The sequence below is a fragment of the Cannabis sativa genome, chromosome 7, assembly GCF_029168945.1.
Source record: "Cannabis sativa cultivar Pink pepper isolate KNU-18-1 chromosome 7, ASM2916894v1, whole genome shotgun sequence".
Taxonomy (NCBI): domain Eukaryota; kingdom Viridiplantae; phylum Streptophyta; class Magnoliopsida; order Rosales; family Cannabaceae; genus Cannabis; species Cannabis sativa.
This window is the reverse complement of record NC_083607.1, coordinates 61,806,978-61,832,664: the sequence shown is the minus strand read 5'-3', so window position 1 is coordinate 61,832,664 and position 25,687 is coordinate 61,806,978. Positions and strand designations below refer to the sequence as shown.

At 30.6% G+C, this 25,687-nt stretch overlaps 1 protein-coding gene across 2 annotated transcripts; it reads left to right on the top strand.

Annotated features, from left to right (window-relative positions):
* Positions 1-367: 367 nt before the first annotated feature.
* On the top strand, positions 368-11,758 carry LOC115696214 (oxysterol-binding protein-related protein 2A). 2 transcript variants are annotated; one of them, XM_061119073.1, is made up of 11 exons: positions 370-489; positions 520-540; positions 5,807-6,079; positions 6,213-6,368; positions 6,996-7,166; positions 7,262-7,402; positions 8,499-8,729; positions 8,830-8,943; positions 9,934-10,069; positions 11,014-11,082; positions 11,171-11,564. In XM_061119073.1, the coding sequence occupies exons 3-11, from the start codon at positions 5,822-5,824 to the stop codon at positions 11,272-11,274; spliced, it is 1,380 nt and encodes a 459-aa protein (XP_060975056.1). In that variant the 5' UTR covers positions 370-489; positions 520-540; positions 5,807-5,821; the 3' UTR covers positions 11,275-11,564. The 2 variants fall into 2 exon arrangements, with proteins under 2 accessions (XP_060975057.1, XP_060975056.1); XM_061119074.1 differs by lacking the exon at positions 11,014-11,082 and having other exon boundaries at positions 368-540; positions 11,139-11,758.
* Positions 11,759-25,687: the final 13,929 nt, after the last annotated feature.

Below are 25,687 nucleotides of genomic sequence, written 5' to 3'. Positions count from 1 at the left end.
GCACAACCAAATATTTTTAAAGTGGAATAGTCTGGTTCTTTGTGAAAAAGTTTGTGTAGGGGAGTATCATTGGCAAGAACGGGAGTGGGAAGTCTGTTTATGATGTAAAATAGTGTTGGACATGAAAAATGTTTTGGAAAGTTTTTTAGTCTAACATTGTTGGACATAAAAAAATTTCATAATGTCCAACAAAATTGGACATAAAAAAGGTGGTGGACGTTATAAGTTAAAAATTCTAATTAAAAAAAAAAATAATTCTTTTTTGGTAGAGCATGGGCCACCACCAACAATGGTGGACGTGAACAGCTAGCACGTGGAGCCCATACTTAATATATAAGAATCCATAAGAATTAATTATGTTAATTATTATTGATCATTTTCCACAATCTCATCTCAGCCCATCTCCTCTCTTCACTTTCTTTCTTCATTTTCGAACTATAGTAGCGAACCAGCAGAGCAAACCAGCGCGGCTGAGATCAAATTTCAGCCGAAAGTCAGAAATAAACCGCCCGAAAATCCCAGCCAGGGCCAGCTATACTTGTAAGCCATCTCTAATCTCCAGAGTTTTTATTATTTCTTCTATGTATGTAAACTTTTTCTTTGTTTGTTTCAAGATCACTATAAATGATTTAGATATGTTTAATTTTGTTTGCTTGTAGTCTTCATGAATCAGACCATTAATTATCTTTCTCTCTTTTTTCTACCTCCTTCTCTATTCTAAATTATTTAATTATTTTTTTTTTGAGCAAATTATTTAATTATTTTGATGACAAGAATGTATATTATATTATTAATTACTTTATTATCTTTAGAAGATCATCTTATCTTCTCGTACATATATTAATTAGATCATATTATAATATATGTATCGAGTGCCCTCGAATTCTTCATTTCTTCTGCATTATATATAAATATATATATATATATTATATATATATATATATTTTATACATATTTACTCCTATGATTAGATTTCACCATGATCACTTTTTTTATTTCATCAAAGTATATTATGTTGAAAAGTATTTTATATTGTATTAAATTAATCTAATTCTCACAAGTTAAATAACTTAATTTATATTAAATATGCCGTTTTGTTTGACTCAATTAGCTATAAAGTCAAATTTAGATTTGTTTAATACATGCACTATTTCTTAACAGAGGATTTTGATTACTTTCCTTTGTCTCAAATATTAGGTAACATCAACAAATAAAATGATAATGGTTATAATTATTTTTGTGACATATATACTATAATACATTACTAACAGATAAAATTTTATTCTTAATTACTTAAATTAATTATAAAACCAAAAAAAAAATCTCAGTATAATTTTTTTATGTTTTTATGCACATATTACTATTCTCTTTATATATAAAATATTGTTTATATTAGATTTATAGGACTATGAAAAATAGTATTTTAAATGGTGTATATGACTACACACTACAAGAAATGTCACTTTTACCAACACAGTTTGCTACTCCGCTGGTAAAAGTCGCAAACTGCGCTAGCAAAGAAGTTAAAGTTTTACTAGCGTACATTTGCAGTGGCTAAAATTTAACTTTTACCATCGCATTTACACGCTGGAAAAAATCCTTTTTGCCAGCGCTTTTTATTTTATGCTGGTAAAAGTTTTAATACAACCATTGATTTGTCAACACATCACAAGTAAATTTTATTTTACCAGCGCAATACTAACTTTTGCCAGCACAAAAATGTGCTGGCATAAGTGACATTTCTTGTAGTAATTGGTTCCAATTTCACTCCACAAAGTGTGTAAAACCTAGAGTATATTGAATCTCACAAAGGCTATAAGTGTCTAAGCTCCAAAGGTAGGCTATATATAGCAAATAATGTAGTGTTCAATGAGGAAGAATTGCCCTGCAGTGGCTTCTTAAATACTCACCAAAAAGAGTCAACTCTATTGAAGTTCAAACTCCACACTCCGGGTCATATTACAATCAATAAACGAAATGACCTATAAGGGTCTTACACATGTTATAGCAAAGAGGCTCAAAAGAAATGTTGCCATTAGCACAACATACAAAATAAATATTTAGGGATCCACAATTATTCTAACAACCTCTAAAAGCTTGGGAGTACCACAGAAAATTCCTCAGTGCAGTATTCCCAAAATTCTGTTATTCAATTGATCTTTTCACATGTTCTTGCACTATGTGGAATCTAGCCAGACGATCCTTAGTTTAAGTCTATTTTGGATAGCCATCCAGTATACCACAAAATACTTAGGAATATAAAACCTATTTCATACCTCATTGCACTATCAAACTTTCACTATTTCATTATGAAGACTATGAAATAACTTAAGACATAAGCCACAATAATCGAAGACATATATAGGTCACCTACATCTTCGATTATTTGAAATGATCGAAGACATAAGTACCATTTACATCTTTTTTGATATTTTTTGGACCTATATCAGTGATTGAAAAGCAAAGAGAAAGAAACAGAGGAAATACTAAAATCTTATTCAATGCTCAAAATGAATACAAACTAAGACTCTGCTATATATAGCAGCAGAAGTTAGTTACATTGATCAAACTAACTCTCAACTAACTGACAACTAACCAAACAGACTCTAACAACTTGATACTCCCCCTCAAGATGGACAATATATATTTTTCAATCCCATCTTGTCTTTAATGTAATTGAACTAGTTGGGAAATAAAGGTTTGGTTAGCACATCAGCTAATTGTTCCTTGGAAGCCACATGAACGGTTTTGATCACTCCTGCTTGGACTTTCTCTCTCACTAAGTGGCAATCGATCTCTATATGCTTCGTTCTCTCGTGAAAAACGGGATTCGCTGTAATGTGCTGAGCTGAATTATTGTCACAAAATAACAGTGCTGGCCCTTCATGATGAACATTAAGTTGCTTCAAGATAGAAATCAGCCAAACAACTTCACATGTCGTATTCGCCATTGCTCTGTACTCTGCCTCTGCTGAAGATCTCGAAACTGTATGCTGTTTCTTACTTCTCCAGGATATGATAGAATCTCCTATGAAAATACAGAACCCCGTTGTCGATCTTCTCGTGTCAGGACATGTTGCCCAGTCTGAATCTGTGTAGGCCCTCAACTGAATTTTAGATGTTGCAGGAAAATAAATTCCTTGTCTAGGTGTGGCTTTTATGTACTGTAAGACTCTAACCGCGTCAACAATTAGTTTTCAGTTTTTGGCTATAATAGATATCTCTTATTCATTGTATTAGCTCAAATTAGTATCTTATAGTGATTGTAATAGGTGTGAGAGGATTGAGGGTTGTAAATGTAGTGTTTTTCTTGAGAAGACTTCTATTAGTGTGAGATTATATGTATTAGGAGCTTGTCTTCTTTGTTTGTACTCGATCATCATTGTAATTCTTGGAGTTGTTCAATAAAGAGATAACCAACCTTCATGCTTGTTCAGATCCTTGGTGTAACGTCCCTGCTTTAAGCTTCTATTGGGCTCTTACACCCACAGAATGATGGCTCTTATACACGAGTACATCACTCTAGCTGCTTCATGGAATGACGACTGACTCTACAAACTAACACGAGTGTTTCCAGTGTGCTTTGTCCTCACTCATACACTTCATAGGAAAACTTCCCAAGAGATCACAAATTCTAAAATTACCCCAGGTTAAGCATGCTTAATAACCGTGGAGTTCTTTTGTAATAGGCTACCGAAAAATAAGATGCGCCTTGCTGATATAGGTAGTACCAATTAATCTATCTAAGCCCTCTTCAACTACCTACACAATCTCAGAATCATCACACATGACCTTCCCTATATGATGTAGGATTGTACAACTCCTGGTCTCTTTGCCTTTCAGATCACGGGACTCTGACTGTCACAATCACCCCCCTTTTGGGGGTCTGACATCCTCGTCAAACACACTTCCGGCTAGGTCAAGGCTTTGATACCATTTTGTAATGTCCCCGCTTCAAGCCTCTATTAGGCCCTTACACCCACGAAATGATGGCTCTTATACACGAGTACGTCACTCTGACTACTTCATGGAATGACGACTAATCCTACAAACCAATACGAATGTTTCCAGCGTGCTTTGTCCTCACTTGCACACTTTCTAAAAAAAATTCTCAAGAGGTCACCCATCCTAAAATTACCACATGTCAAGAACACTTAATCGTGAAGTTCTTTCGTGATGGGCTACCAGAAAACAAGATGCACCTTGTTGATATATGTAGTACCAATTAATCCATTTAAGCTGTCTTCAATTATGTAGTCCCATACCTGCACATCAGTATCATCACATATGACCTTTCCCAAGCGATGTGGGATTGTACAACTCTCGGTCTTTTTCCTTCGGATCACGGGACTCTAACTTTCACACTTGGAGTAGGTAGCTGAGTACATTTGCCTAGTCTACAAAACCAAGTGAAATTCTTGATGTTCTGTTTATATTTTCTGCTTTAATTTTCTTGTTTAAAATTTAGTTTTATGTTGTTATTTTCATAACACATTCCAATTTAAAGTAAGAAAACCTCAAACTAATTAACACTCTTTAAATTCTATTTACACTATTGGTACAATGCAAAGTTTGTGATTTCAAAAAGAATCATTTTCACCATATCCCACATTAATTTGCAAAAGATGATACAGATTTGATTGCGTCGACTTAAGGATTTTTAGTGCTAAAATGAAAGAGAGTAAACACATATTGTACTCTTTTTCTCTTAACCACATTTTTTCGAAATTTTTTTTATTAAACAGATATAATGTTTATACAAGAGAAAGTGTTATAAATATTATATAATTTAAATATCTAAATTAGCTACTTAAATATATCAATTAATTCTTAATTGTATTAACCATTATTACATTGATTTAGTTTGATAATGTTTTGCTCATATTTTTTTTTTCTAATAGGAATTCATCCCACATAAAGAAGTTAAAAATTTCTCTATTCTAAATTATTTAATTATTTTGATGACAAGAATGTATAATATAATAAATTACTTTATTTTCTTTCTTATTTTTTTTTTTAAAACTAGACATTAATTAATGACAGAAGATCATCTTATCTTCTCGTACATATATTAATTAGATCATATTATAATATATGTATCGAGTGCCTTGAACTGAGTCTTTTGGATAGCCCTCGAATTCTTCATTTCTTCTGAAGTATTTTATATTGTATTAAATTAATCTAATTCTCACAAGTTAAATAACTTAATTTATATTAAATATGCCTTTCGTTTGACTCAATTAGCTATATATACACGTACTCTTTTTTTTTTAAAAAAAAATAAAAAATATATACACGTACTCTTTTTTTGTTGCGATTAATTATAAATTATTATTTTTATGTCGTAATCAAAAGATTCGTTGCGAAAAGTATAAATCATAAAAAGTATAATTTGGTGTGTTTTTAGTCGTAATACTTATTGTATCTGAAATTAAATTAGTGACAACTTGCGTCTAAATATTATATTTTTTTAGTCGCAAATAATTTTTTGTAGTGAATATTATATATTATATATTTCTTTCGAAACAAAGACTTAAATGAAGTATGGTTGAAGATCTTATCTTCTTTGCCTACCTAACCTCATTATTATTAGGGGACCATTTGTATTGGTTTCATATCTCGATAAAGAATAGAGTAATATAATGAATGGCATATATATTAATTATATATATACTCAATTATAGAAAGTTATTATTTCAAAACTCTTCTATTTATTACAAACATGTATTAATTGGATCTTACTATTCTTTTGATATTTCTTACTTAATATTAATATAAGAGGAGATGAAATATCCTTGTGTAATAGGTACTTGTAAATAACATGGAAAAAGGGAAAATGCAGAGTGATGAGAATAAAGAAGTGGTGCCTTGTATTGAAAGGCGAAAAAAGCTTCCCAATCCGGTGGAGAAGGAGAAAGCGGTTAATCTATGGTCTTTGATTAAAGACAATGTTGGAAAAGATCTTACAAGAGTTTGTTTACCTGTGTACTTCAATGAACCAATTTCATTACTTCAAAAATGTTGTGAAGAATTGGAGTACTCTTATCTTTTGGATCAAGCATACCAACATGGGAAAGATGTAAGTGTTATTAAAACTATGAAAACATTATGATAGCTTTTTTTTTTAATAGGTATTACTTATTAGGAAATTTATTATTACATGATCATAATTATTATTATGTGTTTGATTAATGTGATCATGTACTTGTTAGGGGGATAGCATCCAAAGGATTTTGAATGTTGCGGCGTTTGCAGTGTCTGCGTATGGTTCGTCTAAAGATCGTCATTGCAAGCCCTTCAATCCATTGTTAGGGGAAACTTATGAAGCTGACTTTCCTGATAAAGGATTTCGCTTCTTTTCCGAGAAGGTATATATATAATTCACCATCCACTTTAAATACACATTTTGACATATAATTATAGTATTGGGATAGAATAATTTCTCTCTTTTTGAAGTTGACTTTCCCAAATAAAGGAATTCAATTCTTCATTGAGAAGGTATATATTAGTTCACCGTCTATCCTAAGTACATAACCACGTACTAATTACTAATTAAGGAGATTGATTGAAAGTTTCATTAATAAGAATATAATACATCATGAAAAAGTGATAGAGAAATGATCCATTAACTAAATTAGTTCACCGTCTATCCTAAATGCATGTATCCTCACTAGGATATAATGATCTCGATCTCTCACTTTGGAGAATTTTTCTTAGGACAAAGAACAAAGGTTTATTGAATTAACAAGATTAATTAACGAATGATTTACAAATTACTAATTAAGGAGCTTCATTGAAAATTTCAACAGTAAAAATATAAAACATCGTGAAGAAATGATAGAGAAGATTTATCTAAATTAGTTCACTGTCTATTCTAAGTGCATGCTTACTGATTAGGATATAATGATCTCGGTCTCTTGCTTTCGAGAATTATCATTGAACAATGAAAAAATTTATTGAATTCCTAAAATTATCATTATTATTATATATAACAGGTGTGTCATCACCCAACAGCTGTGATTGCTTGCCATTGTGAAGGTAGAGGTTGGAAATTTTGGGGTGACAGCAACCTTCACACAAAATTTTGGGGAAGATCAATTCAGCTTGACCCTGTTGGAATTCTCACACTAGAATTTGATGATGGTGAAATTTTTCAGTGGAGCAAGGTGCATTAATGATTATATATATGGTCAATTTTATTATTTGTCATGCTCGATATATATATACTAATAAATGTTTAATAACTTTTATGTTCATATAGGTTACAACAAACATATACAATCTTATGATTGGAAAAGTGTATTGTGACCATCATGGGACCATGCAAATAAGTGGTAATGGCAAATTTTTGTGTAAAATCAAGTTTAAAGAGAAGACTATTCTTCACCGAAATCATCACCAGGTTAGTCTCTAAGTTAATTTAGGAGCATTACTATTAGGCATCTTAAAGTTCTGAAGACTATCATGGTGCAGGCCTGCACTACAAAATATCTCACTTTTAGTCACAATAAACCTGTGATTAAACGTGAAAAAATCGTGACTAATTATAAATAATAATTTCTATGTTGTGACTAAAAAATTCGTGGCAAAAGGTATTAGTTACAAAAATCACAATTTGCTGCGACTAAGTGTGTTTTTAGTCACAATACATGTTGTAACTAAAACTAAATTAGTGACAATTTGTATCTAAATACTATGTTTTAGTCACAAGTAATTTTTTGTTATGATTAAAAGTCACATTTAGTCACAAAAAATTTATGTTGAGACTAAAAAGTTGTCACTAAGGTAACTGTTTTTGTACAGTAGGGACGAAACAAAATTTGTGGTTGATTGTAAATCATCAATTCTATGTTGTGATTAAAAAATCTGTGGCTAAAGTTATTAGTTTCAAAAATCACAATTTATTATGACTAAATGTATTTTTAGTCACAATACTTGTTGTGACTAAAAGTAAATTAGTGACAACTTGTATTTAAATACTATGCTTTGGTCACAAGTAACTTTTTGTTGTGACTAAAAGCTATATTTAGTCACAAAAAAATTTGTTGTAACTAAAAGGTTATCACTAAAGATAGTATTTTTTTTATAGTGTTGATTCATAGCTAAGGCAGGTTAGGCCCGCGCCTAGGGCCCACCCAAAATATCTAGGGCTCAAAAATTGCATATAATACATTATATGTAGTTGAAAAAATGGTAATTTTTTAAAAAGGCCCAATAATATTCGCACTTCACTTTAAATACAACCAAACAAAATTAAAGCTCATATATATATTCAAGGCTGGCTCAACTAATGTGACGCGTTATAAGTGATTAATTTTAATTCTTCATATTATTTATTTAATTAATAATAAATTATATCAATAATAATATTATAATAAAATTCTTTTTCAATTCTACAATTATCTTGTTCACATTTAATTTTCATATGTAAACTTCAATTGCAATTGATAATAAATATTAATAATACATATACATATATACATATATGTATAAAATAGGTTCATGGATTTGTTGAAGATGATTTGGGAAAAAAAGTTGCTACAATATTTGGAAAGTGGGATGAAAGCTTGTATTATGTTAATGGTGATAGAGGAAAAAATATGAAGGCATGTAGTTCCTCCTCTGATGCATTATTACTGTGGAAAAGGACTTTGCCGCCAGTTAATCTCACTCGATACAACTTAACTTCGTTCGCGATTACTTTGAATGAGCTAACGGAAGGTTTGCAGGTAGACATAATATATTATAAAGAAAAAAAAATTATTTGACATGAATTTTCATCTTCTTTTATGCATCTCTAATTGTTTTCTATGTTATCACAAAATTAAGGAGAAACTCCCTCCTACGGATTCCAGACTTAGACCGGATCAACGATATGTAGAAAATGGAGAATATGAGAAGGCAAATGCTGAGAAACAACGTTTAGAGAAAAGGCAAAGGATGGTATGTATGCATGCATGCGACTTATTTGTTTGATTTGTTTTTGAAAAACTAATAAGAAAGTATTAGTCTATAGTTCTACACCCTCTAAAAGATTATTTTGGTAGACTTTTATTTGCTTCGATATCCAAAACAGTTATATATTCCAATTGTTTTTTTTTTTCATAAATGTGTACGTTGTACTTATTTAAGATCACATGTAAATTTTTAGAAAATTTCAATTAGTTTATAGTAGAGAAAATAAGGTTCAAATATTACGCGTGAGTATTGATTTTTCCTATACACGTGTTTAGCAATCATTTGAACTTTTATTTTTGCAACTGTAAATTATTTAGAATTTTCTGAAGATATACAAATGAACTTAAATAACTGCAATATACAAAATCATAAAAAACTGTACTGAAAACCTCTCTTGATTTTACAAAATAGATAAATAGTAAATTCCCTTTTAGATAGTGTACCACACATACTTGTAGAAACTTTTCTTAATCTAATTTTGTAAAATATGGCATGGTAAAATAGCATTTTTGACCTACTCCACATTCGGTCTAGAGACTATTTTATAAAAAAGAATTATCAAAGATGACGTCTCACTACAAAAGAAAAGTATTTTTAGTGACAATCTTTTAGTCACAACATATTTTTTTTTTTGTAACTAAATGTAACTTTTAGTCACAACGTACAAAAAAGTTACTTGTGACTTAAACATAGTATTTAGATATAAGTAGTCATTAATTTTATTTTAGTCACAACAAATATTGTGTCTAACTAATTGAAATTGTGATTTTTTTGACTAATACCTTTAGCCACGATTTTTTTAGTCACAACATATAAATGATGATTTATAAATTAGTCACAACTTTTTCACTAATATAGTCACAAGTTTTGTTATGACTAACAGTAAGATTTTTTGTAGTGTGGACAATTCTTATTCTTATTATTTGTTTTCTTTATTCTACTCTCTAATGGTATGTATGATGGCAATGCATGCAGTCAAGGAAAATACAAGAAAGTGGTTGGAAAGCAAGATGGTTCAAAAGAGAAGGTGAAGATGGACCTTTTCACTACATGGGTGGCTATTGGGAGGCACGTGAGAAAGGAAAATGGGATGAATGTCCCAACATATTTGGTGAAATTCATGAACCTACCTCTTCCTCTTCCTCTTCCTCTCACCTCTTACTCAAAAAAACTTAATTCCAACAAGAAGTCATGTAATGAGATAGTCATGATCATGTCATTTAGGTTAGGAAAAAATAATAAAATTTATATAGGTATTTTAATTCCAACAACATATTTCAGTTTTTTTTTTCTTTTCGAAATCGATCCTTCAGAATGTGAAATTCGAATGGATTCAATTAAGACAAGGAAAAATAAAAAGGAAAAAAGGAAAAATTAACCTCAGAGTAGGAATATGAACAAAGGATTATAGTTAATAATCTTCTTCTTCTCCACTTTATACTCTATCGGTTGATAAATGAAACTTTTTATTTATGATTACCAAGTGAATATTTAACAAACAATTTGAATAATGCATAATTATTTGATCAGAATTGAATCTGCTCTGTTAGAAACCAAACCTGATAGATCATAAAAATATTGGAAAAACGAAAAATCACACACGAAATTTTCATACGTGATTTCAACAATCTTTTTTATTTTACCAATTCATATGGGACACATCCAGAGATAAGATTAACTTGTAAAGTCAGAAGAGTACAAAAGCAATTGACATAAATAAATTTAAACTCCTAATAATTTGTCGCAACCTTATTGAACTCCATTTTGTTGATTGAATAGTGATCATGAAACACCAACAACAAGAACTATCTTCTAATCTTGATGAGTGATTGCTTCCTCAAGACTTGTGAAAATCTTCTCTAGAAAATAGTATGTTACATTTAATGACCTTTTCAACTTGTTAATTACATACCAATAAAAGACAATACAATAACAAAGTAATAGTTGAACAAAACTATGTTTTACACAACAAATTAGGACTATTGAAAATGTGGAAAATATATTAACTCATGGAAGATGTAAAATTATGTTGTTGGTTTATGTGCTATTTACAAGGATACGGACTGTTCAAAATAGAATTGCTCGATCGAGTTCCTACTTTCAAATTCCATCTGAGGTGTCAAGGTTTTGACGCTTACTCATTTATATTTTGCTGATGACGTCCTTCTTTTTTTGCAAAGGTGACTACATTGCTGCCACTTTACTCTTACAGGATTTCAAGCTCTTCTCCAATTCATCTGGGCTACAAGACATTGTATGAGCAAATCAACAGTTTATGGGGCTGGTATGGATCCACTAACTTTTGATAGATTGTGAGCATCTTTGGTTTCCAAAGAAGTTCTCTCCCTTTTAAGTACCTTGGCTTGAAAATCGAATCAAAAAGAATTTCTCCTATTGATTATGAGTGTCCAGTTGACAAAATAACTAGCTAAATTTTTCTGCCATTAATTGCAGAAAAATCTTTATTTTTTTTCTTTCTTTTACATTCCCGACGGTTTAAAACCATCGCCTATAACAGTACAGGCGACGGTTTTAAACAGTGTCCTATACTATAGGCGACAGTTTAAACCGTCGCCTAACCATTGCCTATTCTGCTCATTTTACGACGGTCGTATAGGTGACGGTTATAGAAACCGGATTACTTTAAATGACTGTTTAAAAACGTCAAGAAAATCCTTTTTTGTAGTAGTATTTATATCGTTGTGTATTCTTTATCGTTAATAGAATGGATATTATTATATAGAAATTAATATTGTGTTATGTTGGGTACAATTTACTAATTGAATAAATAGGATTTTTGTCCTGAACTATGAACCTGGCAGAGTTTTGCCTCCTAAATTTTTCTCTATTGCAAAAATTCCATGCGAACAATGCAAATCGTTGCAAATATTATCTCCCTTCAATTATATTTTCCTCATTTTTTAAACAAATTACTTATATGGTTATAAGTAACAAGTATAACAGCAGTAAAATGGCTTATTTAATAGCTTTAAGGCTACTTAAATGCAATTAAATATCAAGTCCCACTTATTTTACTTTAATAAGGTTATAGAAAACTGCTAATCATTTATAAGACGCCACCTCATAATGGTGCTAGACACCTTTGTGCTAGGCACCAAGTACAAACTCTCCATTAATCAGGTTACCTATAATTAACCAATACTAGGCTTGAATAATCCAAACCCTGAGTTCCTATAGTTATTTTCTTCATTTGCTTAAAAATCGTAGAGTATTTTTCACTAAAAAAAAAATTGTTGTTTGGATGATAAAGTAGTTATATTATATATTAAAAAAACTTTATTATTATTTTTCTAGTAAAAAAACAAAAAAAAAATGAATTTTCTATATATATATATATTTATGCCCTCAAAAAAAAAAAAAAAAAACCTTTGGTGATATATATATTATTTTAACATTTTTTTAAAAATTAAAATTGGCTTAGTTCTTAAATTTTTAATTAATTTAGTAAGTTTTTAATTATTGTTGAATTTATTTCACATAAAAAAAATAAATAATTTTTTTTTTCAAAATTTAATCTTTAAGCAAAATTGACCCAAGAATTAAACACAAAGCTTAAGATCGAAAGATTCATAATTTTATAAACTAAAATTAAACTCAATCAAGGGTATTATCATACGGAAAAGGGATATCACCAAAGATTTTTTTTTTTGAGGGCATAAATATATATATAGAAAATATATATTTTTATTTTACAAGAAAAATAATAATAATTTTTTTTAATAAATAAAAATATATAATATAACTACTTTAGGATCCAAACAACATATATTTTAGTAAAAAATACTCTACGATTTTTAAGCAAATGAAGGAATAACCATAGGATCACTCAGGGTTGGATTACTCTAGCCCTTGTACTGCAGTTATACTTGTTACTTTTAGCGATATAAGTAATTAATTTATTTAAAAGATGAAGAAAATATAACTGAAGGGAGATATTTGCAACGCTTTATATAGTTAGCATGAAATTTTTGGAAGAGAAAAATTTAGGAAGCAAAACTTTACCAGGTTCATAGTTCAGGACAAAAATCCTATTTATTCAATTAGTAAATTGTACCCAACATAACACAATAATAATTTCTATATAATAATATTCCATTCTATTAACGATAAAAGATACATAATGATATAAAGTTACACCCATATATAAGATGGATATAACATACTTAAACAAACATACATACAGGCATGTATGCATATTAAGTACATGTATAACATTATTATTATTCATTACAATTAACTACTTAAAAGATTGACTTTATTAATAATATTTCATATATATATATATTTTTATATAAAAATGTCAATCCATAGATAATTAAACTACGTAGTTTATTTTGGAGGGCCAACGCAAGCTCCAGTACCAACCGGTCCAACACAATAACATCCAGATTGGCAAGGACTCCAAGGCGCGCAAAATTTTCCCCAGCATTGATTTTTTTCCGGTGATGATAGCATTTCCATCAATATTGCTTCTGCAATAGAAGCAGGTTCGATAACAGTCACCATCTTTCCATTATGATCATGGACCTCAATTGGAGCACGAGCATGATTATCTGATTCCAAGTCTGATCGAAGTTGTTGAATAATATTCGAATAAGTTCTTCCAGCTGAAACTGCAGTAGTAGTAGATGGAAGATTAAACACAAGAGCAACAACTACTATATAGCTCATCATCATCATCACACCAATTTTATTTTTGATCTCCATATTGATTATATATATTCTCACTAGCTTATTGTGTGCGTACTAGTAAGTAAATTATTATGTGTAAATATATAAGTTGTACAAGCATCCTATTTATAATAACACTAGCTAGTTACTTCAATTTGGTGTATATGCTCATAATAAATGAGGTGATGGTGCTGATTTTAATTTGTCCTCTTTTTCCTAAACAATATATTAATATTAATTATAGAAAAATCATCTTATTATATCTTATCTATTCTGTCCGATCATTATTATTAGTTATTACGGGTCCATACTATATAGGTATGTGTGCATACATTAAGAGGACATGAATATGAGATAACTCCATATATATATGACGAAATCACACTAACTTTTACTTAACTTGGATATTAAAAGAGGATTAAATATTTAATTAATTTTTGTTTGTTATTAGGTTGATATGAGAAACTATCAAAATTAGAATTTTAATAAGTCATTTTGTTGTAAAACAAAAGAATTCTCACTACTACAATATTAGCCTTTAGAGGCAGTTTTTTCAACCCTATTTATAAAAAGGGAAGCTAAAGGGTGTGAAAATACCCGCTATGTTCGAAATTGACATTTAGAGGCGGTTTTTTGATAAAAACCGTAGGTATAAAATTGTATTATACCATTTAGAGGCGGTTGGAAATTATTAATTTTTTTTTTTCTGAACTACCCTATGGCGTCGGTTCCTGTATAGGAACCGACGGCATAGGGTACACAGTCTTCTGACACGTGTACCCTATGCCGTCGGTTCCTATGAAGGAACCGACGCCATAGGGTCGATCAGAGTATATCTCTTTGCTCAACCTTCCTTCTTCCTCCCCACTTCACTCAGCAACCCAGAAAAACCAGAGACCCCATTTTCTCAGCCAAAACCCTCGCCTCCACCACCTTCTCCCCACCCTATCTCCCTCATTTCTCAACCATTTCAGCCCATTTTTTTTTAAAATCCTCCATTTTCGATACTTAATAACATACACCTAAAAAGTTTTGATTTTTTAGCCTCTAAAAGTGTCATCCGAACCCAAATAGTAAATTTTGGGTGCGAAATCCGGCCACCCATTTTTGTTGAGAAATTGTTCAATCTCAACCTCGTTTAAGGTATAAATATTGCTTCTATTCTTATTGTATTATGTATATTGTTTTATTTTTTGTTTTTGTAAATTATTATTTGAGTTTTTTTATTTTATTAGTAATATTATTGTGTTTTATGTGTATAGTGTCGGGATTTTTTACGGTGGTCGTCGGATTGCGGTTATTAGGTAATAATTTATACCACAATGTATAGTATATATATGTATTTGTATATTTTATTGAATATTTGTATATAATGTGTGTATATATTGTGTGTGTATATAGTGTGTGTATATTTTTTATGAAAATAAATTTTGTAATTGTATTTTATATATTTTTTGCAATATATATTTATTGTGAATAAAATGACATTGGAGGGATTTCATTAGTTTCAAAAAAAAAATTAGTTTAGAAATAAAAATTTCAAAATGGAATTAGTGTGTGATATAATTTTATTTTTTTGAGATAATAGTGTGAGATATAATTGATTATATATATGTATGTATAATTTAGTAACTAAGTAACTTGTTACAATTTTGTATAACTAGTTATAAGTTATGAAATAATTAATTTTGTAATTTCGTTGTATTTCTTTATATTATAGGGGTTCGGCATAATTTTGTGTGTAGCGTATTTGGGCTTGCAATTATAGGTATATACTTTTACTAACTTTTTCTTAATATATAATTAATTATCAATGCATGTTAGTTGAGTTTGAATATCTTAAATATTCATCCGTAGTGAAGTAGGTTCTGCGAATACATGTACTGCGGTCGGATGAGTGGATTAATTTTGTATTGTTTATCTGTTTTGTTTGTTATTTTAGGCACTTGTAAAATTTTTGGGAACATCCAATTACAGCCGTTATGCTGCCGAAATTTCGGTAGAATTAGGATAAATCTTACTAAAACCATTCATAATATAGTTAATTATAACATAGTAATAAGAAGTTAGGTCACATAAAAAATAATAATATTCACATTTATGAAAACTTTTTAATTTTACCAACATTCTAATCAACTAAACAACCTAATAACATGAACTAATGTAAAACGAAAATTTGAGTAATTTTTAGATTAATATGAATAAATTGTGTGAGAGACTTAGTTAGTTACATTGTGTAATTAGTAACTAGATATAATTAGTTACTAAATAAATTAACAAAATAAACATATAAAATCCTTCTTTTTTTATTTTTTTTTCTTTCATTTGAGAGGTTCAATGTGGATTTTTATTTTTCAAAGAAAATAAAGAGCAAAAGTTAATTAAAAGGGGAAAATATTAGTTAATACCTTTATTGCTTTACCAAAAATTTTTCCCCTCAATTTTATTTATTAAAAATATTTAACATTTTAATAACATTCTAATCAACAAAACAACCTAATAATATGAACTAATCTAAAACGAGAATTTAAGTAATTTATAAATTAATATGAATAAATTGTGAGAAACTTAGTTAGTTACATTGTGTAATTAGTAACTAGCTATAAGTAGTTACTAAATACTGAATTTTTTTGGATAGGATTTTTGTTATGGATAAATCATGGATGCGTGAGGAGAGAGAGACACCTTTGCGATTTCAAGTAGGGTTCGATGCATTTTTAGAGTTTGCCTTAAAGAATTCTACAAATCACGATCGTATTCATTGTCCGTGTGTAGATTGTTGTAATGTATCTAAAGGGAATATTACAATGATTAAGGACCATGTGTATTTACGAGGTTTCAATAGAAGTTATACTAATTGGTATTACCATGGCGAACATTTACCTAATGATCCATATCCATTAGGAAAGCGCGGGGTAGATGATATCGAGGGTAATGATTTCGATGATTATCCATTGGACTTGCTTAACGAAGCACAGGAAGAATTTCTTAATGATCCTGAGAAATTCGATAATTTTCTTAGTGATGCTGATAAACCTCTGTTCGATGGTTGTAAAAAACTAAGATTACCAACAATGGTAAAGTTTTACAACATAAAAGCAGAAAATGGAGTGAGCGATAAATGTTTTACTCAATTTTTAGCTGCTTTTAAAGATATCTTACCATTTGCCAACTGCTTTCCGGAATCTACTTATGAAGTGAAAAAAACGTTAAATTCTATAGGATTGAAGTATGAAAAAATTCATGCATGTCCGAACGATTGCATTTTATATCGTAAGGAATATGCAGACATGAATTATTGCCCGACTTGCGGTTTATCCCGCCATAAAGTAAACAAGAGTAAGGAGAATAGGAAACTTATCCCCCAAAAAGTGATGTGGTACATGCCTTTGATTCCGCGACTGAAACGATTATATCGTAGTGCAGAACATTCTGAAAATTTGATTTGGCATGAGACCAAGAGAGTGAAAGATGGAAAACTTAGACATCCTGCAGATTCCCAAGCTTGGAAAAAAGTGAACTACATAAATCCTGAATTCAAATCTGAACCAAGACACATTCGTCTCGGTCTGTCTGCGGATGGAGTAAATCCACATAGATCTCTAAGTAGTCGTCATAGTTCATGGCCTGTCTTCCTAGTTATGTACAATCTTCCTCCCTGGTTAGTGATGAAGAGGAAATTTAACATGCTTTCTTTAATGATATCAGGCCCGCAACAACCTGGACATAATATCGATGTATATTTGGAACCATTGATTGACGATTTAATAGAATTGTATGAGAACGGGGTTCAGGTCTATGATGGTTTTAAAAAAGAATTTGTGGTTGTGAATGGTCCTGAATACTTAATATTGTGGTTGTGAATGGTCCTGAATACTTAACAATTTGTTTATGCTTTTAATATTTCATATACACTACTTGTTATATATGTAGCTAACTTTGAAGTTTGTTTGTTAATGGTGTAGACATGGCGAACTCAGAATCAGGATCTGTTCATATAAACCCTTTAGCGTCGCCCTGATCAGCGTCGGTAGCGAATTTTGCGAAAACCGACGCTGAAATGGCTTAAAAACCGCCTCTAAAGGGTGTTTTTGTAGTAGTGTCTATAAGGGAAACTGAATCCCGTCATTATTTTATGTTCCTTGAATTTATGTTGCTGCATGTCTTTATTAGTCAAGAATATTGTGATTACCCAATTTAGTGTTGCGTTCTTAATGATCATTTATCACCCCTTTTTATGGCTAAATTTTTAATATATATGTGCTAGCTTTGATCATAACTATTATAGTTCTTAGCCATAAATATTATAGCTGAATTTGTCGCAAAATTTTCTTAATTCCTTGAAAATATAATTCTGAACTCTATGCCTAGTATGTATGAAACTTTATAATACACACTATGAGATGTATCCTCAAAACAATTATAAATAAATCTGACTTTTATAATGGAAATAACATAGTTATTCACAATACAACTTACTAGTAATATTAAGAACGTAATCAAATGTTAATTTACGTAAATTAATATAACTAGTGAAGATAATTTAAATGATTAATTAAATTTCTAAATATGAGTTCATCTAAATAAAATATGTATGTATGAATGTAATCTTTAGTATCTTAAAAATACTTTATCACTTTGTATGTAGTTATATGTGGTACTCTAACTCAAGTGATCAATTAATCTGATCCTTCTTGATTTTCCTAAAACAAATGCAATGCTAGGTCTTATAAACACTTAGGCATATATTTGGCTTCTAAAGATAGAAGTAAATTAATGAATGTTCATAATTTATTCTCATTAAATAAATTTGCAAGATGTTGGTTTGAGTTGGATTTATCATTCTTAAAGATAAAAGTAACCTGATGTATGAGTAATATATAATTTTATTTAATCAGAGATGGTGTGACTACTCTCTATTTAATTAAAATTATAGAAATATCAATTCTATTATTTATATCAAAAATAATAGTTTTAGAATTAATTATTTCACTTTATATAGGAAACTTTTTGTTGGGTTTTATGCCCTAAATAAAACTCATTTCAATATAATCAAATTTACTTATTAATATAGATCAGAAATAACATTTAATGTTGCATGGTTCACATGATTTATTTCATGATTATATGTACATAATGTATAAATTCATCTGAAACCCTTTTCACATACTTGATCCTGTTTATTGTGTCGTCAACACATTGGAAAGTAAACATGACTATGTGAATAAAGTTTCCTAGATTTATCAAACATAGGGTTTTACTGATATGATAATCTACAACAGAGTTTACTTGTATTTGGAGAAATACTATGTTCTTTCCAGAACATTGGTTAAAGTAAAGCTCAGGTTGGATGCATGCAGTATGCATCGGAAGGGACCGATATTGAACTTTGACTTAGATTTATTAAACTTACCGTAAAATCTATTCAAGTCAATATCGCCTAGTTGATCCTAAATCAAATGTTCTTAATCCTGTTATGATTAGGCTCAATCTTGAAAGGCTATTCGTGTTCTTTGATTTGTTAGTTAAGCCTACTTTTAGGTCAGGGTGATACGTACATTTTGGGAACACGGTAGTGCAATTGAGTGGGAGCGCTAGCATAAACATGGAATCTATAGCTTCTATCTGGCGAATAGTAAGCAAAGGATGATCTCCTTTGAGCTTGACCAAACGAAAATAAATGGTGGAGATCTCATTTCACATAAGCTGAAATATCATTTATACGGGGTCAAGTGTTTTAAGGATAAAATACATAGTAGGGTGTTACGGTAATCTAATCCCTTTACTGTGTAGATCATTCATATAGAGGACCATTGATCAAATTAGGATTATAACAATGGATAACTAATGATGTGTCTATATGGTGGAACATATAGAACATTCTATATACTGAGAGTGCAATTCTAAGTTCTATGCGTGGATTCAACGAAGAATTAATAAGTTAGTGAATTTTAGTGCTAAATTCTTGATCTACTTATTAGAAGCTCGGTTATATAGACCCATGGTCCCCCAACTAGTTGAGATAATATTGCTTGTAAGACTCATGTAATTGGTTTTGATTAATCAATTATAATTCTAAAATTAGACTATGTCTATTTGTGAATTTTTCACTAAGTAAGGGCGAAATTGTAAAGAAAGAGTTTATAGAGGCATATTTGTTAATTATGATACTTTGTATGGTTCAATTAATAAATATGATAAATGACATTATTATTTAATAATTATTTACAGTTATTAAATAGTTAGAATTGGCATTTAAATGGTTGAATTAGAAAATTGGCGTTTTTGAGAAAATCAAATGCAGAAAAGATAAAACTGCAAAATTGCAAAAAGTGAGGCCCAAATCCACTAGTATAGGGCCGGCCACTTTTGTAGGGTTTTCCCTCTGATATTTTCATTATTTTAATGCCAAATAATTCAAACCTAACCCTAGTGGAATGCTATAAATAGATAGTGGAGGCTTCAGGAAAATTACACTTTTCTTCTGACACTTCTGATTCAGAAAAAACTGAGCCTCTCTCTCTCCCTATCTTTAGCTGCCACTTCCCTCTTCTTTTCTTCTTCAATATTTCGAAATTCTTAGTGTGAGAATAGTGCCCACACACAACAAGTGATACCTCAACCATAGTAAGGAAGATCGTGAAGAAAGACTTTCAGCAAGAAGGAGTTTTCAGCATCAAAGATTCAGAGAAAGAGATGCAGGTTCAGATATTGATAATGCTCTGCTACAGAAAGGAATCAAGGGCTAGATATCTGAACGGAAGGAGTCATTATATTCCGCTGCACCCAATGTAAGGTTTCCTAAACTTTATATGTGTTTATTTCATCGTTTTAGAAAGTTCATATTTAGGATGTTAATAAACATACTTGTGAGTAGATCTAAGATCCTGGTAAAATAAATTCCAACACTTTTATCATCATTTGCAAGTAATATATCCTCCACAAATAAAACAAACATTACTCTCACGGTCTTTCCGGTATACATATAATTAATTTATGATATTCTTTTCAAAACTAAATGAAAGGTTGACATGAAGAAATATTAATTGTGAGAGATTTATTTTAATCTATAAGTAGATTTTTTAAGCTTTCATATGTTCACCATCATTAGAGAAAATTCTTTATGGTTGTCTGTATGCCTTCTCCTCTAATTTACTATTTTGGAATTTATTAATGAATTGAAATGAGAGCAACAAAAGCCTAGTTTACTATAATAGAATCTTTTATTAAAACAAGTGAGAATGTATAGTTTTTTCGCTGCTATGAATCGTTTCTTGAACATTGTCTACAGATTCTTCCAATTACGAACTGATCTAGGAGATAATCTTTTCACCAATTCTCTGCGGACTTTGACAGATTTAATGAAAAGCAAAGGTACTTTGCTTCATTACTAGCTTTTGCTACCTGCATCATTAGGCTTTACTTGGATAGATGGTCACTGGGGTCCGTTCCTCCTTTATACAATTCCATTTGAAGCATTCTGAAGTGCTCCAACAACAATTATGCATATGTTATAGTGAGAATTTCTCTCCTAGAAACTCGAGACCAGGCTCCTATATTAATGACACGTGACTCACTCTCGAGAATTTGGGTGTAGAGCTCAATACAAACCTAGAAAATTTTCATAATAGTTAAAAAATAAATATGAACAAAATAAACCTAAAAACTATACACCACACCGAAGCTTGTTGTTCAACACCGACTGCACGAATAGAAAGCAAGTGAGGCACATAGAAACAAAGAAGTAAAAAGAGTTCAAGTGATGTCAACCTTGAGTTTTCGAGATTGGGATCTTGGATCTACAGTTGGAGTGGCTGGATTGAGATATCAGATGAAGAAAAAGATAGCAGAGACTTTGTCATTAGTCGTCGATTTTTTGGTTCTGTCGTGGCTCGAGCTTTAGAGGTTGAACAAAAAAAATAGCAGACCGTTTTGGAGGTTGAGCTGCTTGAGCATGAAGAAGAAAAAAAATGGCAGAAAGAAATGTTGCACAGTCGCTTAGAGAGGGATAGGAGAGAGAGGCGGCTGGGAGGGACTGATATGTGTAAATGAAACCGTAAAACCTAATGTTCCTTTTATATGTGTAAAGCCCCAACAACATTAAAAGGTCTAGATATTATGGGACTTTTTATCCCAAATTTTATATAAAAACTGGGATAAAAAGTCCCACATAAAAACTAAAGTTGCGTTTGGCAAATGCATAAAAATAGCTCTTTCAACACCGTTTTTTATCTGTTTGCCAAACAAGGCCCTTGCTCCATTTTTTTAAGGCTCCAAATGTGAAAGTGGGATCAAAAGTTTTTATCCCACTTTTTATTTATTTCATTGTAAAAAGTGGCATGAAAAGTCCCTTTTGTTGTAGTGACACTTTAGGCTGAGTCAATACTCTGATATCATTTGTAACGTCCCCACTTCAAGCCTCCATTAGGCCTTCCCCCATGAACTAATGGCTTATACACGGGTACGCCACTTTTGGTTGCTTTGTGGATTAATGACTGCCCTACAAAGCAATACGAGTGTTTCCAGCGTGCTTTGTCCTCACTCGCATGCTTCCTGGAAAAACTTCCCAGGAGGTCACCCATCTTAAAATTTTCCCAAGTTAAGCACACTTAACTATGGTAGCCCATTACGAAAGAACTCCACAGTTAAGCGTGCATGACCTGGAATAATTTCAGGATGAGTGACCTCATGGGAATAATTTGTTGATATAGCATTAACATAAATGTATAAACTTGACTTTGAATTTATTCCAATAGTATAATAAATTTGTATTTATAATTAATCAACATATTTAATAATGATGTCTAAAAAATATGATGCTCTGCAAATAATATTTTAGAGTAAGAACACACAAAAATAAATAAAAAAAAAAGTTAACAACTTTTTATAGTCACTACAACAAAAAAAAATTACTATGATTTTATTAGATTTTGCATGTCGCTAAAAATTATCACATTTAGTCACAAGTAATATTTTGATTTTTTTTACTATGTAACAATAGCGACATGCAAAATCTAATAAAATCATAGTAATTTTTAGTGATAATTTTTTAGTGACAACATAATTTTTTTGTGACTAAATGTGACTCTTGTAATCACAACAAAATGTTACTTGTGACTAAAACATAGTATTTAGTTACAAGTTGCCACTAATTTAATTTTAGTCACAACAAGTATTGTGACTAAAAATATATTTAGTCATAACAAATTGTAATTTTTGTGACTATTACATTTAGCCGCGGACCTTTTAGTCACAACATAGAAATCATGATTTATAATTAGTCACAATTATTCCACTTTTAGTCAAAAAATTTGTGGTGACTAAAAGTAAGATTTTTTGTAATGGTTGTCTAGGAGTATGGCCCAATGATTGATTCGAAATCATCACCAATGATCAAGACCGTACGACCTTGTCCTACATGGCCATCACTAATACAATTAATCGGTGATGCAGCAAAGAACCAAGTGATGATGAATCCTCAGAACATCTTTCGATCGTAAGCTCTTGATTAGGTGTTTCTAACGTTACTTTGTTAGAAACAAAGTGAACAAAAAGTGGATCGATAATCTTGATTTCTATGATATTCATAACCTGCGAAATAAGCTACATTTATAAAGTGGATCGATAACTTTTTGGGATAAAGAATTTGTAATTAAGGAGAATGTTTATTATCACAAGTTGGTTGCGATTACATACCTTCTTATTCTATTTTTATGGTTAAAATAAAAAAATAACTACTATTATTAATATTATTTATTTATGAAAATTAATAAAATTTTAATTGATTAATTTAAATGAAAAATAAAATAATATTAGTGAATTAAACTAACAGCTATATGTTAATTATACTCTGTTAAAGTTAACGGTAAAAATATTAAAATACCATTAAATTAAGAACTCACGTTAAACATCCACTTTTAATACATAGTGATACAACATACATAAACAAACACACATACAGGCATGTATGCATATCAAGTACATGTATAACATTATTGTTATTATTCATTACAATTACTTAAAAGATTGACTTTATTAATAATATTTCATATATATTTATATATATATATATATGTAACTGCCAATCGATCATAGATAATTAAATTACGTAGTTTTATTTTGGAGGGCCACCCATGGCCGGCCAGAGGGTGGGGCAGCCGGGGCCTTGGCCCCAGGCCCCACAATTTCGAAGGCCCCGGAAAAATTAAAATTAATATTATATATATATAAAAATAAAAATATAATATATGTATATATATAAATTTTGGTTCAATAATTACATAAAATGGCTTATAGCATAGTTGGTAATAGAGGGGTTTTATGTTGAGGTGTGGGTGCCGAGTTCGATTCCTACTACCCTCACATTTTATTTGTTTTAAAAATTCAAAGGTATGGTTAAAATTTGTACAAGAGATGTATGTTTATTTATTTATTTTTATTTATTTGATAAGAATATAATATTTTAAGATATATTCAATGCATTACCTAAATATATATATATATATATAATGTTTAGAAATAAATTTATAGTAAATTGTTGGGGTTTTTTTTCTTAAAAAAAAATATTATTTAAAAAAAAATATTATGTTATAAATATTTTTAGTAAGGAGCAAAGATTATGTTTAGTAAACAATTTTTTAAAAATTACTCTTGATGCAATCAAACGGATAAAATAATTTATTGTAATTCTAATAAATAAATCAAATATTTTTAAAAAATAACTAACAAGAATATTATAACTTAAATAAAAAATATAGGGAAATTTGATTTTCTATGCTTAGAAAATCAAAAAATTTGATTTCTAAACCAATAATTAAAACCCTAAAAAAACTATACATTTTTTTTCAAAACCCCAAAAATACCCCCAAACTAAAACTATCTCTCTTTCTCTCTCTATCTAGCCGGTCCCAATAATCCCACACCCCAGGTCCGATGGTCGGACCATGGGGTCCGATGGGGTCCGACCAATCGGACCCATCGGACCCCAAAGTCCGACCCGCGGACCTCTCTCTTCCCCTCTCTCTCAAATCGCGGGGAAAAAAAAAAAAAAAAAAATTAAAGCGGTCGGACCTTAAGTCCGATGGGTCCGACCATCGGACCCATCGGACCGAAGGTCCGACCATCGACCCTTTCTTCCTCTCTCTCCAAAATCGCAGAAAAAAAAAAAAAATTTTCAAAGGTCCGATGGTCGGACCTTGGGGGTCCGATGGGTCCGACCATCGGACCCCCAAGGTCCGACCATCGGACCTTTGTCTTCTTCCCTCTCTCAAATCCCAGGAAAAAAAAAAAGTTTCAGATAGAGGGAGAGATCGGCGTTGGGGTTGCTCTTTCGGGTTGGGGTTGGGGTCGGAGGGGTTGGGGTCGTGGTCGACGGGGGTGAGGGTGGTGATCGGCGTTGGGGTTGACGTGGGTGGGTGAGGGTGGTTCGGGTGAGGGTGGGCGGTTGGGGTGAGATAGAGGGAGAGAGAGATGATGCAGAGAGAGAGAATATTGTGAGGGGGTATTTTTGGGGTTTTGAAAAAAAAAGGAATAGTTTTTTTAGGTTTTAAATTTTTGGTTTAGGGAAAAAAAATTTTGATTTTCTAAGTATAGAAAATCAAATTTCCCAAAATATATTTATTAATTATTATTTATTTTTTAAAATTTATAAAAACTTATTACATATATTAAAAAAAAATAACATAATTTTTGACATACTATTGATTTTTTTTTTTTACAAAAGTCCTAAAATATATAACACTTCAATAAAGATGCTATTAATTATAATTAAATATTACGTTAAGTTACCTTATATGGTGAGAAAAATTATTTGTCATATGAAGATAAAATGTTAAATTATATTGTGTCAAAATTTCAATAATAATCTCAAAGTAAAAATAAATAAAATTATATAATATTTATTTTACTTTTTTTGTAAAAAAAGCCCGTTTCAAATTTTGCCCTAGGCCTCTCAACACCTTGAGACGGGCCTGGGGCCACCGCAAGCTCCAGTACCAGCCGTTCCAATACAAAAACATCCAGGTTGGCAAGGACTCCA